Below are 16,819 nucleotides of genomic sequence, written 5' to 3' on the forward strand. Positions count from 1 at the left end.
TGTTCACAAACTAAAACAAAGTGAGACAAAAAAAAGTACACTGAGGCCATCAGAATTCAATCCAATCCAATGTGAGATTTGCGGTATATCAAAAGACAATACAGAAAACTGGGAGGTACTCCATGGTAAAGCACCATTTATGTAATTTCTTTCTGAGAATTCATCACTCTTGTTTCCTGATGTCCTAAAAGTGTGGCCTTGAGTTCCTTGCACAAAGGTGTGATTCCAAAACAAGCACTTTTCATTTACTGTGATTTCCAAAACATGTAAAAAAAAAAAGTAAGATACAAATGAGCAGTTGTAATCTACCACAACTCAGAGAAGATAAAAAAAAAAAGGTTTATGGTCCCTTATAAATTTATCTCACCCTTGATTCCACCTTGATCACACTACTGTTATACAATTATTCACCACACCACACCCTATGCACCTTATGACTCCTTGGAATTGTTTTGATAGCATCATAAAAAGGCTCATACTCTTAAACTATATTCATCTTGCATTTTCCTGTCCGAAACTGATACCACAAAAGGGACGTGTGTGTGATTAGTGTATTTTATATATTAATATATCTATTATCAATAAGAGTAATTTGTAGCCATTAACTGACAAAATATTCTGCGCTGCCCTCGAAGCTCCTGTAATCTTCCTATGCAAATATTTTACTTTTGAGTTTGAATAGTTCTGGATGCTGCCCTCCTCTTTGCCACATTTGTAGGTTAAAAACTTCAAAATTCAGGTTCAAGGCAATTTATTTATATTCAAGGGCATAAGACTTTAATAAAATATCATTTAAAAACAAATGCTTCCGAGTGAATTTGACATATTTCAGCCTTCTCAATGAGGTAGAACTTTCAACAGGACATTAGAATCCTCATCCACGGTCCCCTTCAGGCCCGCAGGAACAGCACCAGGCTCCGAGAGGGTTTTGGGCGTAGAGACCATCGTTCTCTTCACATGTTCACATCATTGTAATGGTTTTGATGATTCTGACGTACACAAGACAAGTAAATACATGAGAAAAATTTCAATAAGATATTAAGAAAAAAATTAAGAATTTGTAGTTTATTTTGGAGTACGAATTTAATTTACCCACGACTGAGACGGACACATTCTTCTTGTTTCCCTCCTTTTTCATTGCTATAACCTTCCTCATTTTAATGATCTGTTCCAAGCGTAGGGAGCCTCGATAGATCCACTCCTCACGTTGATCCTTCTAGGGATGATGACACACAAACTACTATAAATCAATGTGAATAAATACAACAGTATGAAGAAAAAAATTGATAATCCAGAATGAATGGAGGTACTTCAAAGGGCAATGTGATATGATACTGACCAGAAAATTAACCTTCATCAAGCTGCTGTCGATCTCCAGCACCTCACACCTCTGCAGGAATCCATTGAGTTGTGCGTTAATGTTCTGTCCCACCTTGTACTGGGTCTGAGGCACATTGGGCCAGGAACGCACGTAATCCATCATAAAGTCCCGGTGATAGTCGTCTGGGATATCGTCCAAGGGGTCTGGCACTGTCACAGAAAATGGAAGGAAAAAAAAAAAAATAAATAAAGTCTTGTCACTCTTTTTAATATCAGCATAATAATAGCAGGTCCTGTGGACAACATGTACAATTTGGAAGTCTGATTCCAACTCCACCACACAAATTTCCATTAATTCTTAACAGGGAGACTCTTCACATCTTTTCTTAGACAGAGATAAAAAAAAATTAAAATTAAAAAAAAAGCTTTTGAAAAACTGCAATAAAAATGGCAGCAAGCACAGATAGGCTGGTGTTTGGCTTGGCTTTTGACGTAATTTTGTTTTTATTTTACACAAAAGACGTTTAGACTTTTCACACAGCAGAGAAGCACTGGTCCAAATAGCAACACTTGTGCTTTTCCTTTTAAAGTTAAGTCAAAATGTTTGAAGTGAACCAGGCACATTTTTATCTGCCTTTCACAAGATTTGGCATCCACTGCCTTTACTTGTAGAGTTTACATAAAATCAGAGCTAAACCCAAACATTGTATGTAGACTAGAGAAGTTTTCTAAAATTGCTTTTTCACTTAATCTCTCAAACAGATCAACTTGTGTCTGAAAAAAAATATCCATTGTAAATTAAAACACGTAAACTTACGTGGTTTGCACACCAGGTAAAGTGAAGGTAAGGGAACATAGACTGGTGTGAGATCATCATAAAAGACCAAGAACCTGTAAAATTAAAAACATATTTAAAGTAGTAAAATTGACCGTGCTTTATCATAAAAACTGAGTGAATACATTTCTAAAAGGCATCTTCTGAATTTATCGTAAAAAGAATAACACACACACACACACAAACCTCATGTGGTTTTTCCTGCTCGGGACCTCTGCCAGGACACCAGGCAGGAACTTCTGCTTGCCAGCGTTGCACTTAACCACCACGCGTGCACCAACAATAAGCTGATCCACTTTTGCCAAGCAGTCAAAGGCAATATGGTGGCCAGACAATAGGCTCTTCCCCTTCTCCTCAAACTTGACCTTGTATTTCAATTTACCATCTTCTGAAATGAAAAAAAACCCACAAAAAAAAAACAGGTACTGGTATTCTGAAAACCTTTTGTAGATGAAAAACCTCTTTTAATCAGTTCTCTGAATACATCAGCCCCTGAATACACAGACCAGATCATTTAAAACTCAAACTTTGTAATGTGAAAGGCCTGTATATCATTAGCCTGGTATTACCAGACCCAAATTCACTGAGATTTTTCCTAGTCATTGCATCCTATTAAGCATAGACGTCAGGTGAATTTCGAAACTATTAGAGCAACTTTTAACCAATCGGCATTGACCACCAAATAACATGTTGCAGAAACTGACCCGAAGGAGTGCAACAAATCACTGCAGTTGTGTCAGGAACCGACCTGTTTTAAAAATATTAGGCGCTGCCCTCGTATTTAAACTTAACATTTTCTGAAATGGAGAGGAAAAAAACGACTTCACTAGTCATATCACTTCATCTAGCTCTACCACTGCCGCCATTGTTGGAACTGCATTGCAAAATTAAATGTGGGGGTAAATTGCAGAACAAAGACCTCTTAAAGAGAGAAATAGCCATCAAGTTGAAGACAAATGCATTATATTGGGTTGTGCTTGCTGATAAAAAAAAACATTTTTAATTCCTACCCTTTGTTATTATTTTCACAACTGTTCCTTGTTGCCAGTCTATGGTACCCTTTCTGGCCAGGACCGGCATGTTTACGCTGACCTCTTCGGGAAGCACGCTGGGAGCGGTTTTGGCACGCCCTGTAGAGGAATGTGAAGCTGATATTATACACCCAGAGGTACCTGACAGTTTACGAGGAGCATTACATGTTAATGTTAAAACTGAAACAAATTAATTTCTGTCCATTCCCAAGTGATGTCCCACGAAGCCATGGTGAGGGCAGCCAATTGTGATCAACCGGGCAAGATGGAGTTGTTTCCGGTTTAGGTTGCAAAACATGAAACAGACTTTAGATTGTAATTGTCCTGCTTTACCTACATCTTTATCTAAATTACTGATATAAGGCTAAAAAAAAAAAATGCAGATCGTCTAATGTGTCAGTTTGCTCTCTAAATCAGCAGAAAAGTAAAGCATCTTTGCACAAGCAGAAAGACATGGACATGACAACACAAACTATGGTGACTAAATGACAGATTTCTTTCTCATGGCACAGGTGATTTGGAAGAAATTAAGTTTTATTTTCAAGACCATGAAAAAAAAAAACTATAGCCCTTACCTTCCTTGTTTGATGTCGATGTTTTTATGGCGTTGTTCTTGGCGTTGGCTTGAGGTGCTTCTGTGTTTTTTGTGCTGCTTTCAGCATTAGTCTTTGCGGCTACTCGCGGTGTCGATGCTTTCGTTTTATTGCTCTTTGCACAGCTGTTTGTGCTCGCTGTGGGCACCGACGTCTTTGCTCTTTTGCTCTTTGCGTCAGAATTTCTGCTTGCTTGCATTGTTCCATGTCTCGTGTGACTCGTTTCAGACTTTTGACTAATTTTTCTCCTCTTGTTTGACCCACTGTTAAAACGTGAGAGAGAAATATCAGAGTCATCGATTGAGTCATCTGGTTCCCACCGGATAACGGACCCAGTGGTGCTTAAAGATTCATCTCCAATGCAGTCATTCTGAGGCGGTGATGAAGCTGAATACTTGTTGATCGTAGATAGAGGAAGTTTAGTCAAGACCACCACCAGTTCCCTCATTAAAGGGAGACGCCGTTTTGTTCCATTAACTTTCTCCTGGTTCTCATTGACTTGTGGCTTTGGTAACAGAGGGGCGGGGCCAGTGGAAGTTGCTGAGCTGCAGGCTGAACTCTTACATTCATCAGACTCTGAGAGAATGGTTTGTCTTTTACCACAGACTCTAGGGTTATCATCATCATCTGAATCTGTGTCACTGTACGTCCATCCCAGCAAAGAGTACTGTTTCCGTACAATTTCCTCACATGCTGCCACCGACCTGAACGATGTCAACAACAAAGGGAGCATGAATAAAGCAAATAACTCAAACACGAAAGCAAAATAAATGTACTTCAAGTCCAGAGAAAGGGACCCGTATATCCTTTACATTTTCTCTCATCCTTTTATGAATCACAATGTGTCCGTCCAATCTGATTAAAATAATAAATAATATTGACATACACAAAAACTGATTGACAAAAGCCAGTTTTAGAATAGTTGTATGAATTTGAAAGAAATGTATAAAAAAAAAAGTTTTGGGGTTTTAAGAACATAGAACATGTTAAAATCAAGGTTTGGATTTATTTATTTTTTAATTTCAGGATTTCCAGAGTCACTGCAATTATTTTCTTTTACGGGAGGCAGAAATAAGAGCATGAAGTAGATACAACACTCACTTGCAGAGCCTGAGGAGGTCGGCTGTCTGTTCTTCAATCTTTTCCAGCAGAGACTGCAGAACAGTGCATTTCTCTGGCACATCTGGCGAGAACAGCGTGCCCCTCTTTACCTCGTGTTGGATCCACCGCTGGAACTCCTCTTTGCTCATCTCCATCTCGTCCTCCTCCATAATGTCTGCAACACACAACATTTTAAATCACAAGCCAGAGGTTTAATTGTTTAGCAAGAAAATGGGAGGGGGGCACTTTGTAAATTTGCTATTTTGAGGCCTCAAGTCTGAAAATTCGACTGTCACAACTTGTTTTTTTATTTATTTAGTGGAAAGAGACCATATTTGGACGAAGTGCGAAGGGGGAGTGAAGGGTGGATCTCACTGAGAACCAGATGACAATACCCCTCCCTACCTACACCGGCATCCTTACTGCCTGGCATGTCAATCAAACCATGCACGCCCTAGCTACATCTTTTTATATTCAGTCTATACTCTGCACTGATTGCGCAACTTCATGGCATGAAAAATCTTTAAAATTACATCTATACAGATGTGAAGCCTTAACGGTCTTTAAATCTGACATACCAATAGAAAGCTATTGTCTTGTATACCTGTATTTCACTATTTATTAATAAATAGTTTTACATTTATTTAAGTAATAACATCAAACAGATAACATGGCGAATAACATGGGAACTTAAAATGGAGGTTGAATCATGAGCAGGAACCACAGACCACCTGTGAAGCATTTAAAGAGGCTCCCCGGTCAAAAAATAAAACAACACTTAAGTTGTTTTTTTTAAAGACAACAGCCTGCACCAGCTGCATCAGTGATCCTGGGCAACAATACTCCGTGGCACGTACTGCTCTTCATCAAACCAATAAACCGAGATACATTAACCGACCTGATCGCTGAGTTCTCGACCAATAAACACTTTATTTTGTAATAGGTAGGTATTTTTTCATTTAAATGCGTCAAATAAGGCACAAATCATACCTTCAGACAGCTTCCTCCAAATCTTTCATGTGCCTCGTCTTCTTCGCTTCATGTTGCTGCATCAAGCCGTGAGGAGCTCACTGCTGCCCCCTGTGTTCGTAAATACCGAACACGTCCTTCACGTTGGCCTTTTTGCTACTTCAAAGCAGTTTAAAAAAAATAATACAATATGCATATATATTGTATATAAAACAGCCAGTAGGGACTTAACTAAGGACATGTAGTTAAAACAAATAAAACAAATGAATGTTACAAACACCCTCCAAAATACAGTTCTTAGTAAAAGTAGTACTTTGGTAAAAAAAATAGCATTTGAAGAAATACACTCCACAATGAGGACATGTCCTGCAATTAAAATATTGGTTAAATAAAATAATAGTATATGTTGGCAATCAAATGTCCAACCCTATTTCCCCAAAAGTTGGGAATGTAAATAAAAACGTAATTTGATGATTTGCAAATTATCTCAACCCATATTTCATTGGAAAGACTAGATACAGTATCAAATGTTGAAACCGTTGTATGGAAAATGTTTTTGCAAATTTGTTGCTGGCATCAAATTCAAAATGAGAATACATTTTTCACAACACAATAACATTTCTCAGTTTTAACATTTAACATGTTGTCTTTGGTCTATTTTCAATTAAATACAGTGGGTACGGAAAGTATTCAGACCCCTTTAAATTTTTCACTCTTTGTTTCATTGCAGCCATTTGCTAAAATCAAAAAAGTTTATTTTATTTCTCATTAATGTACACTCAGCACCCCATCTTGACAGAAAAAAACAGAAATGTAGACATTTGTGCAAATTTATTAAGAAAGAAAAACTGAAATATCACATGGTCATAAGTATTCAGACCCTTTGCTGTGACACTCATATTTAACTCACATGCTGTCCATTTCTTCTGATCCTCCTTGAGATGGTTCTACTCCTTCATTGGAGTCCAGCTGTGTTTAATTAAACTGATTGGACTTGATTAGGAAAGGCACACACCTGTCTATATAAGACCTTACAGCTCACAGTGCATGTCAGAGCAAATGAGAATCATGAGGTCGAAGGAACTGTCCAAGGAGCTCAGAGACAGAATTGTGGCAAGGCACAGATCTGGCCAAGGTTACAAAATAATTTCTGCAGCACTCAAGGTTCCTAAGAGCACAGTGGCCTCCATAATCCTTAAATGGAAGAAGTTTGGGACGACCAGAACTCTTCCTAGACCTGGCCGTCCAGCCAAACTGAGCAATCGTGGGAGAAGAGCCTTGGTGAGAGAGGTAAAGAAGAACCCAAAGATCACTGTGGCTGAGCTCCAGAGATGCAGTAGGGAGATGGGAGAAAGTTCCACAAAGTCAACTATCACTGCAGCCCTCCACCAGTCGGGGCTTTATGGCAGAGTGGCCCGACGGAAGCCTCTCCTCAGTGCAAGACATATGAAAGCCCGCATAGAGTTTGCCAAAAAACACATGAAGGACTCCCAGACTATGAGAAATAAGATTCTCTGGTCTGATGAGACCAAGATTGAACTTTTTGGCATTAATTCTAAGGGGTATGTGTGGAGAAAACCAGGCACTGCTCATCACCTGCCCAATACAATCCCAACAGTGAAACATGGTGGTGGCAGCATCATGCTACGGGGGTGTTTTTCAGCTGCAGGGACAGGACGACTGGTTGCAATTGAAGGAAAGATGAATGCGGCCAAGTACAGAGATATCCTGGAAGAAAACCTCTTCCAGAGTGCTCTGGACCTCAGACTGGGCCGAAGGTTCACCTTCCAACAAGACAATGACCCTAAGCACACAGCTAAAATAACAAAGGAGTGGCTTCGGAACAACTCTGTGACCATTCTTGACTGGCCCAGCCAGAGCCCTGACCTAAACCCAATTGAGCATCTCTGGAGAGACCTGAAAATGGCTGTCCACCAACGTTCACCATCCAACCTGACGGAACTGGAGAGGATCTGCAAGGAAGAATGGCAGAGGATCCCCAAATCCAGGTGTGAAAAGCTTGTTGCATCATTCCCAAGAAGACTCATGGCTGTACTAGCTCAAAAGGGTGCTTCTATTCAATACTGAGCAAAGGGTCTGAATACTTATGACCATGTGATATTTCATTTTTTCTTTTTTAATAAATTTGCACAAATTTCTACATTTGTTTTTTTCTGTCAAGATGGGGTGCTGAGTGTACATTAATGAGAAATAAAATGAACTTTTTTGATTTTAGCAAATGGCTGCAATGAAAAAAAGTGAAAAATTTAAAGGGGTCTGAATACTTTCCGTACCCACTGTATGTATTAGCATTTGTCAGTAAAGACATTCCTGTTTACAAAGGGGTTTGGGTCTTTGTAATTCGACTAAGTGTGGACTATGCGTTTTATATATGGTTTACTATATCTTTTTAACTCGCTTTTGTATCTTATTTTTACTTTGTAAAGCACTTTATGACTGTGAAAAAGCGCTATAGAAATAAGCTTCAATGACTTGCAGGATTTGCATATCCTCAAATTAGTTTTTTGTTTTTTTTTTACATTTTATACATCCCATTTTTTTTTTAAACAGGGTTGTACTTAAATCATTAAAAATAAAAGTTCTCATTGAGCAGATTAATACATGTTTTGGAGAAAAATAACAAGTGTTTCGACTCCACAACATAGAGTAGAAATAAAAAAGTAAAAAAGAAACACCCAAAGAACAAGTACCTCAAAAATCTACTGTAGTAGTGTTTGAGAAAATGTGCTTATTTTGAGCCTTCACCAGAAGGATTTTTGCAGATATTATAGACTGCACTGGTTTTATCATTTTGCCTGAAAGAATGGATGTACATCTACACAATATCTTTATATAAATTAACATAACCTAAAGAGCTCCATTAATTTAAAAAAGTAAGAAAGAAACCCCTTATATAAGCTTTATTTTCAAAATTCTACTGTGGTGCCCTCAGCTTCATTCATAAGGACTCCATAATGTAAATAGGTGGAAGAAGTGTAGATACAAAACAACGGCGGTTAGATATCTAAAAACAAGACAATCCTGATTTTTCTTTGAAGTAACAGGTAGTTAGAGGTCTGCGCACTTGGAGTGTTTGAGATATTTGATCACACAGCTGAAAAATATACAAAGTAAAACAAGAATGAGAAAGTAAAATATTTTATTTACATCTCATACTCTGGAAATGACGCTAAGGGTACTTGAGCATAAACTAATATACAATGTAGAACTATCTCACAATGAAACAAAAGAATGACACAAAGAATGGATAAGTGAAGCTAAACAAAGCAAGGAAATTGTAGAAAATCAAACTGGATGTTAGAAAAAAAGACCTTTTCATTGGAACAGTTTATTTCCAGATTTGAATAATGAAAACCAAGTATATGAAAATATTATCATAAAACATATTTACAGTGAGGTTCCCCAAAGTCTCAATTATGCAGTGCATCATGCATAACAATTTTTTTTTAATTAATACTGAAGATGGCTCTTCTCTTATTTCTTCAAAATGTTTCAACATTTTCACCTTTAAACCAAAATGGAAACATGTATTAAAAACCTTGCAGTTGATGCAAAATGCTGCAACAAGAGTACTGACGGGCTTTAACAAGAGAGATCATATGTAGTGCCATGAAATAACCTGTGTTGTGATTTGGCGTTATATAAATAAAATTGAATTGAATATTTAACCGTGGCTTACATGAGTTCTGTAATGTGCCCTAATACGAGAGATACGAGTGCACAAGCACAGATTAAATACAACGTTTCAATCATAAATCCGTTCGGGCTGTCATATTGTTAAACATATTCTTGCACATTTGCTTGTTTGAACACAGCTGCTTGAATGTGCTGCCAAAAGCTGTATGCAGCTAATTTCACATTTCTGGACAAATTGAAAAATTATTAACTTTAACGTGGCTTCTGTGCTGATGATGCGCAGCTTTATTTGGGGATGCAATATTTCACCAATTAATGATATCTGCATATTTGTACAATTAAACTAAAACTAAAATAGAAAAGAAAAAAACTGCGTGAGGCTGGAACATGTTGGAACAGAAATGCTTGAATAGTTGATTGCACTCTCATATTTCAAACTGGATTTTGGGGTGAAATGGTTCCATTTACATAAAATCCAATGGCACATCCCTCCAAGGTGATCTATATTCTTAAAGACACCCTCCAATGAAACTCCAGCTTTTGTTAAATTGTCCTTGTGTTGCAGCTCGAGCCGCAGTGGGAAGCTGAACGGTGGATTATGAACAAAGGCGTAGGTGTAGTTACATCTAGGCCATCTTAAGGCATTAGGGGAGGTTTTTCTTGGGGGGGAAAACATTGTAAATATATCATTTTGATGAAGAAAGCTGCATTTTTATGGGTTTAATCAATGCCAGTGAGGAACTTTAAATGCAGCCACTTAATTATTTACCTGTCTCTGTGGATTATTAGTTAGAGTTCTCCTTGGTCTCTTTCAATTCCAAAAACCGAGCCATGTGTTCCAGTCGTAAGGAGCCTCGATAGATCCACTCCTTCTGTTGGTTTTCCTGAGTGTGACATAAAGATATTTAATTTAATTTTTATAAACTTGCATTCACAAAGATGACATGAGAAGACCATTAATAGTATAAACATATAAAATCTCTGTTAAGAATTCTTTTATTTTGACCGAAAAAAAATGGACATTGCTGCCGTCGTCTGTAAAAGTCAATATATTGATTTTAAGGATGGGTCAGATTTGATTAATATTCAAATAGTTGTTCAAATGTAAAAAAAAAATAAAAATAAAAAAAAATAGTATGTGACTGTTCTTCCTTATTTCCCTTGTTTTTATCGGAATAGTCGATTAATAGTTGATTATTTCTCAGCAATTTCCAAATAGTATTTTTGCTTCAGATGCCCATCACTACCGGATATCACAGATATCAGCACTTTATAATCAAAATCAAAAATCAGTCAAGTTCTGGAGACTTTGGGAACTTTGCAAAAGTCAGCAGCAAGAAGACAGCTGCTGACTGCTTTATCTGTATGTCTTGTTTCCCATTTTATTCCTGTTTTACATTTTTATAATTTACCTATATTGCAGCACATGTAGCTGACTGGTTTGGCTTGGGGTGGGACGTTTTGTGTGCCTTCGTTTCTGTGATTGCTAATTTGTTGGGTACGGGTATACGTGTCTTAAAACCAGTTAAAAATCCACTTAAAGAAATGTAAACACAAATAAGAAAGACACTGACCTGAAAAACAACCTGAATCAAGCTGCAGTCGACCACCTGCACCTCACACCTCTGCTGGACTTCATTTAATTCAGCATTAAGGGTCTGTCCAACCCTGTACTGAGTTAAATGAGGATACGGCCAATCCTTCAGGTACTGTTTCATGAAGGTCTTGTGAGGGCCGTCAACAATGTCGTCCAAGACGTTTTCTACTGTCGAAAAAACATAAAACAAAAAGTCTGTCACACTCTGGTGTGTCGGAAAGTATATTACACTACGATTACACCCAGGGGCCACTTGTGTTCAAATTGTAAACACTTGTGGCACTGTCACTTGTATTACTGTCTGATGAATTATGTATACGAGTTGTGATCAAAAAGTTCCAAGTTTCGCAGGACAGTGACGTGCACGGGGAAGCGTTGACTTTTGGGAGTACTTATTTCAAGTTATGTCAGTTAATCGCCATCAGCACCCGAGTATCACACGTTTTTGTGCATATTTTCAATTTCACCACGGACCTCCTCCTCGCTCTGTCCGTGTCACAGTGCGGCGCTCCGTTTACACAGAGCAAACAGGAGGAGTCTCTGAACTTTTTGATCGCCCCTCATAAATGATCCAAACAAAACAGAAAACCAGTCAGAACTACTGAAACCTCCGCCGGGTACTGTGAAGGCACTATCTGTTATCGTGTACACAATAGGTAAGCAACAGGTGAAAAGACCTGCACCGTAATAGCACATACTGTTAACTCTGCATTATGTAAATCTTCATAGGCAGTTTGTTTTCTTTCTCTGCAAACACTTCCATCTTGCTGTTTTTTGATTACCTTGAGGCTCTGTCAAAGAAACTCAGCATTTCCTAAACAGACACTTCACAAAAACCTTTAAGCACCACAGAGGACATAATGCCTCCTTTTCATGGTTCACTTTTAATGTAGAATATCTGCAGAAATCAGTGGATGAAAACCTTGTTTCTGTTTGAGAAGACCAAATCAAAACAGGCACAAATCACACAACGGAAAGATAAGATGGAAATAAGAAATAAAGGCCAATCTCTGATCCAAGCCTGTTTCAAATAAAGGCTTGTCTTGCTTTGTAAATGGAGGCACTGCACAGGAGTTTAGAATTTACAAGTGTAAGCAAACACCCTCAGCATGAAAACAGTCAAACTTACATGGTCTGCAGGCCAGGTGAAGTAAAGGTAAAGCAACATAGACCGGCGTGTGATCGTCCAAAAAGACCAAGAACCTGTAAAATGAAAATGTGTCTCCATCAAATCAAACTTTTACATTTGGACTTTCAGGAGCGAGTTGTGAGGTATCCAGTCGTAGAAGTACAAAGAAATAATCGTTCAACTACACACCTTAAGCGGTTCTTTCTGCTGGGGAGCTCGGCCAAAATACCGGGCCGGAACCGGAACTTGTTATTTGGAGACCGAATCACGACCCGGGCACCGACAAACAGCTGTTCCAGCTTCGGTGAGGCGTCGAAGGCGATGTGGTGCCCGGAAACGAGTCTCTTCCCCTTTTCTTCATAACCAACTTTGTACTTTAACCGTCCACCTTCTGCAAAAACAAAATATCAGTGAATAAAATTGGTCAAATCATCATCAGTTATTTCATTTTCCACCTTATTGTAGTTACTAATTGTTAAAAAAGTGAAAAGAATAATTATTTGTGAGAGGAATATGTGGAAGCTGCATTTATGCATGAATATGTAAAAAAACAAAACAGAAATGGATTCTGTTATTGATAAAAATGTTGTTTTTAATCAATAAATTATTATTTATTCTATGAAATATTATTATATATTATTTTATATTATTATAATATAAAATATTTAAAAAATGCAACCAGTCACACAAAGTCCAAGGTGACATCCTTAAATTGAATTTGTCCAAATTTTTTTTCCAAAACTCAAAGATATTCATATTGAAACAAACAAAAAAAGAGAAAAGTAGCAAAACCTGTGCATTTGCAGATGACTTCAATGATTAAATATCTAAATAATGTGATGAATTACTTGACAACATCATTCACTGATACTTATAACCCATAATTCAATACGCTTATAATATTCTTCTTAAAAGCTCTTATTCTTCCAAATAATTCTTTCGGGGTATGTGCAGCAGTATTTTCTTACCTTTTGTCACTATATCCAGTATTTTCCCTCGTTGCCATCTCATGGTTCTCTTCTTGGCCAGAACCATCATGTCCACTTTGACTTCTTCCTCTGGCAAGTTAGGACGAACCTTCGTGGTTTCATTGGAGGAATGGGCAAATGCTGATGATATAACCAAGGGTGCTTCTTCTACTACTGTGGAAAACAAAATGTGAAATTGTGAAGTCCTTGAGCGTTTTAAAGTATTTTCTTTTTTACCATCAGTTTTCATCTGTGTGGAACATCTGTGTGGCCTTACCATTGCTGTTGTTACTGGTTGTTGGCAATTCAGGGGTATTCACCGTTTCACATTTGATGGCTTTTGAAGTGTTTGGTTTATTGTTGGAGGCTGAAAAATCACAATCACTAGAATCGTCCTCTGGTTTCCACAGCATATCAGAGTCAGAGCTGCTGAGGGATTCGTCTTCACTATAGAACTGCTGAGGCGTTGGTGGTCGCAGAGCGCTGATCTTATAATCAGGAAGTCTCGTCAAAACTACCACCGGGTTTTTTGATAGACGGAGAAGTTCCAAGTCGTTGTCACATTTTATTATCTTGGGAATGAATGAGCATGTGGATATAGACATACTTTCTGCAAATAAAAATAAAAATAAAATGATTTTGATGTGCAACAATTAAAAAACCTACAGCAGACATTGTTGTGCTGCAACAATTACTTATTAAATTAGTGGAAAATTAACGAATGACCCTGTTAAAAACAAGTTAACTGTTTGAGTCAATTTTCAAACAGATGCATCTCATATATGTGGATTTGGATCTTAATTGTGTCACTTTGATAAATAAATAAATATTTAAAATTTAAAAAAAAAAATCAGCCCTTGGTACTTACCATCAGCCTCTACTTTTATTTGTATTTCCGAGTTGTTTATCAGCCTCCCACCGGACTCCTGATGCTCCAACTCATCCACCTCCATAACCGCTGAAAAACAAAACAACATTTAACTTACGTAAACATCTTATTACATAAAGGGATATGACCGCAGTGTTTTTTTTTTTATTATGCGAGATGTGAGGACACATATTGCATACTAGAGTGCAAACATTTATACTGCCATGGTCAATAAATCTCTTACTGTGAATGTGGTGTAGAAAATCTACTGATATTTTAGAGGCTTGCAAAAAAAAAAGGTTAATTTGAATATTGGTTTAGATGTCGATTATTTTCTTGAATAACAGATTAGCTGTTTGGTCTTTAAAATGTCAGCAAATGGTGCAAAAAATGGTATCCAGAAGTCTAAGGTTCAGCCTAAAACCAGTCAACAACCAAGTATTTAGTCTTACTGTCACGGAGGACTAAAGAAACCAGAAAATACGTCTCAGCTAAACCACAAAAATATAAAATAGAGAACTTTATTTGGACTTCAGGGGCATTAAAATCCAGTAAATGTGACCGTAGTAAGGGGAGGGGGAGAGAAGAAACCAGATGTAAACGGTGGATGTAACGTATTTTAAACACACAATGTCGGCAGGTATGGCTTCGTGTTTAAGATTGATTGGTGCTGTCGTTGTTCGGCGGATGTAAAAGTCGTTGGGACATTTTTGACTTTGTGAGTTACGGTCGAAACTTAAAACTAAAAAAAAAGCGATAATACTTCAACCGAAAAAAAAAAAAAAAAAAAAAACACAGCTTACCTGATGTTGTTTCAAATTCTGGTCACAGCAAGACGCAAATGAAAATTTTGCGTGCAAAAATAAATAAAAAAATAAGCTGACGTTTGGTAGTCGAGGAAGATAGCGATCAGGCTAACAACATACAAGCTCGTACTGAAAATACAAACTGTTTAAGAAACACTCCGGTTAATAGTCTTCGTGATTTCGCATCACGGTTGTATTCCAATTGTACAAAAGGACGTGCAACTTTGTTCTGCTAAATAAGTGTCATACAAAAGATAATCTTAAACCATTTCCTCCATTTTACATATCGGTGTTGTCGTCTTTGCTTCTTCGGAGACCTTCTTCTTCTTCTTCTTCTTCTTCTTCTTCTGCACTTCCGGCAGACTGGATGTCTTTCAGTACGTTGCTGCCCCCTACAGGTTACAGTTAGATTGCAGTTCGGAGGACTACTTTGACAGTCCTAGTGGGATTCAGCAGCCTCTTCATTGTGATCATCTTTGTGCCTTTGTGATTCAAGTAGCAGCATTCAGTATCTCTCTTTCTTATATTTAAAAGTTGTATTCGAAGTGTTTCATAGTTTGTTGTTTTCTGAAGTCCATCCTCATGTTTGCCAAGTCCCACGCCGTCTCTGGCTCAGTCTAGTCATACAAGCTATGTGCCTTTTCTCTTTCTCTCTTAATAACGGTCCTTTCTTTACATGACTTTGCATTGCAAAATAGTGAAGCCACTTCTTTTGATTTCCCAATCTTTCTGCCACGTGGTTGTTGGGTTTCTCTTGATAATGGACATATTCTAATAAACAGTCTCACATCTTTGCCTTTCTTCAGTTTGTAGCACCATATCTTTTACCGCATTCCCTTCCACCCCCCCACATGGGTAGACACCTAAAGAAACCCCACTGAACCTCCAGCCTGCTCAGTCACACAATCCTCAGTTCTACCACAAAGTCTGTCCAGGCTCCGACCTTTCAATCCCAAAATGTCATACAAAATGAAGCTGAATCTAAACATGACAGCTCACTTTGGCTTCACTTTCTCAACACTGATCATAGCCATTAATTCAGTGGTAAAACCCCAAAACTCCTTCAGACAGTCATTCTGTAAAATCTGGATTTTCCAGTTTTAGGGTCTTAGGTTCCATTATTATAAATTTGGAGATACGTTCTCAGTTGTTCTTTAGCCTTTCCATTACTTTGTCACCAAAAGCAATTGTACCATGTGTCGTTATTGCCAGTTTGAGTCATCGTATTCCTAATGGAGTTTCTCCCATTTCTATGAGTGAAGGTGGAACTGGGGTGGCATGGAAAACCTCGTATCATATTCCCAGTGCCTTTGCTTGCACTACATCCAATGTACTGAGAGCTGATTTGGCTTCTGTTCCGTAACATAAACACCCATAGTTTAATCTGTGTCCTCTCATACTCATGTAAATCATTAATTGTGTCTTGGCCAGCATCCCATGTGCTTCCTGAGAGGGAACGCATTACATTAATTATCACGTTGGCCTTCTATCAAAGTGCAGTCCCCAGAAATTTGATTTCTTTTATCCTCTCAGTTGCATGTCCATACAGAAGTAAACTGCAACATTCAGGCTCTTTCCTTCCTCTTCTTCTTGTTATAGTTTCGTGATGGTTGGCAAACAATAAAATGATGCATCAGCACCATGAACTGGTCTGGAGCGTAGCTCCGGATTAACCAAAGTCGCTTATTTTTGATTGATAGCGGACACTCTCCAAAAGAATGTCACAAACTCAGTCTACATTGCATTCACATGCTTTATTGTATAAAACAACAAATGCAATGTTATTTGGTAACTGTTCGCTTCATTACCATGACCATTATCACAAACTTTTCTATGAGTCTATCAAAATAACACTTTGGGGGATGGTTCATGACTCTGAGGAGAAACATTTTCTATAGCAGTTGCTCCTTTCACAGATCGTTTTTCCAAAGATTAACAGGCATTT

The 16,819-nt window shown here is 37.9% G+C and overlaps 2 protein-coding genes across 4 annotated transcripts; both read right to left on the reverse strand.

The window, feature by feature from the left end:
- Window positions 1-734: 734 nt before the first annotated feature.
- LOC138617812 (histone-lysine N-methyltransferase SETDB1-B-like) lies at window positions 735-5,951 on the reverse strand. 3 transcript variants are annotated; one of them, XM_069693119.1, is made up of 9 exons: window positions 5,871-5,951; window positions 4,881-5,055; window positions 3,762-4,483; window positions 3,166-3,285; window positions 2,342-2,540; window positions 2,138-2,211; window positions 1,340-1,530; window positions 1,093-1,216; window positions 735-989 (listed from the first exon to the last, which is right to left on the reverse strand). In XM_069693119.1, exons 2-9 carry the CDS (start codon window positions 5,048-5,050, stop codon window positions 967-969), a joined length of 1,623 nt encoding a protein of 540 aa, XP_069549220.1. In that variant the 5' UTR covers window positions 5,051-5,055; window positions 5,871-5,951; the 3' UTR covers window positions 735-966. The 3 variants fall into 3 exon arrangements, with proteins under 3 accessions (XP_069549220.1, XP_069549229.1, XP_069549211.1); XM_069693128.1 differs by having other exon boundaries at window positions 1,093-1,213; window positions 2,342-2,543; XM_069693110.1 differs by having other exon boundaries at window positions 2,342-2,543.
- Window positions 5,952-8,992: 3,041 nt separating this feature from the next.
- Window positions 8,993-15,217, reverse strand: LOC138617830 (histone-lysine N-methyltransferase SETDB1-B-like). Its single transcript, XM_069693140.1, has 9 exons — window positions 15,158-15,217; window positions 14,069-14,158; window positions 13,478-13,810; window positions 13,201-13,374; window positions 12,422-12,623; window positions 12,233-12,306; window positions 11,081-11,271; window positions 10,276-10,390; window positions 8,993-9,375 (listed from the first exon to the last, which is right to left on the reverse strand). Exons 2-8 carry the CDS (start codon window positions 14,151-14,153, stop codon window positions 10,292-10,294), a joined length of 1,158 nt encoding a protein of 385 aa, XP_069549241.1. The 5' UTR covers window positions 14,154-14,158; window positions 15,158-15,217; the 3' UTR covers window positions 8,993-9,375; window positions 10,276-10,291.
- Between the last annotated feature and the right edge of the window lie 1,602 nt (window positions 15,218-16,819).

The sequence above is a fragment of the Brachyistius frenatus genome, unplaced genomic scaffold (genome assembly GCF_029030835.1).
Source record: "Brachyistius frenatus isolate BFR_SWC_R1_liver_20210118 unplaced genomic scaffold, ASM2903083v1 Contig_2, whole genome shotgun sequence".
NCBI classification, from domain to species: domain Eukaryota; kingdom Metazoa; phylum Chordata; class Actinopteri; family Embiotocidae; genus Brachyistius; species Brachyistius frenatus.

Excerpts from the sequence above, each read along its gene's own strand:
- LOC138617830 (XM_069693140.1), bottom strand. The coding sequence starts at position 14,153 with ATGGAGGTGGATGAGTTGGAGCATCAGGAGTCCGGTGGGAGGCTGATA. Across the intron at positions 13,811-14,068 it reads AATAAAAGTAGAGGCTGATG|AAAGTATGTCTATATCCACA; the intron begins GTAAGTACCAAG and ends TTTTATTTGCAG. Across the intron at positions 13,375-13,477 it reads AACCAGTAACAACAGCAATG|TAGTAGAAGAAGCACCCTTG; the intron begins GTAAGGCCACAC and ends TGTTTTCCACAG.
- LOC138617812 (XM_069693110.1), bottom strand. The coding sequence starts at position 5,050 with ATGGAGGAGGACGAGATGGAGATGAGCAAAGAGGAGTTCCAGCGGTGG. Across the intron at positions 3,286-3,761 it reads ATCGACATCAAACAAGGAAG|GGCGTGCCAAAACCGCTCCC; the intron begins GTAAGGGCTATA and ends ATTCCTCTACAG. Across the intron at positions 1,217-1,339 it reads TGATGAAGGTTAATTTTCTG|AAGGATCAACGTGAGGAGTG; the intron begins GTCAGTATCATA and ends CATCATCCCTAG.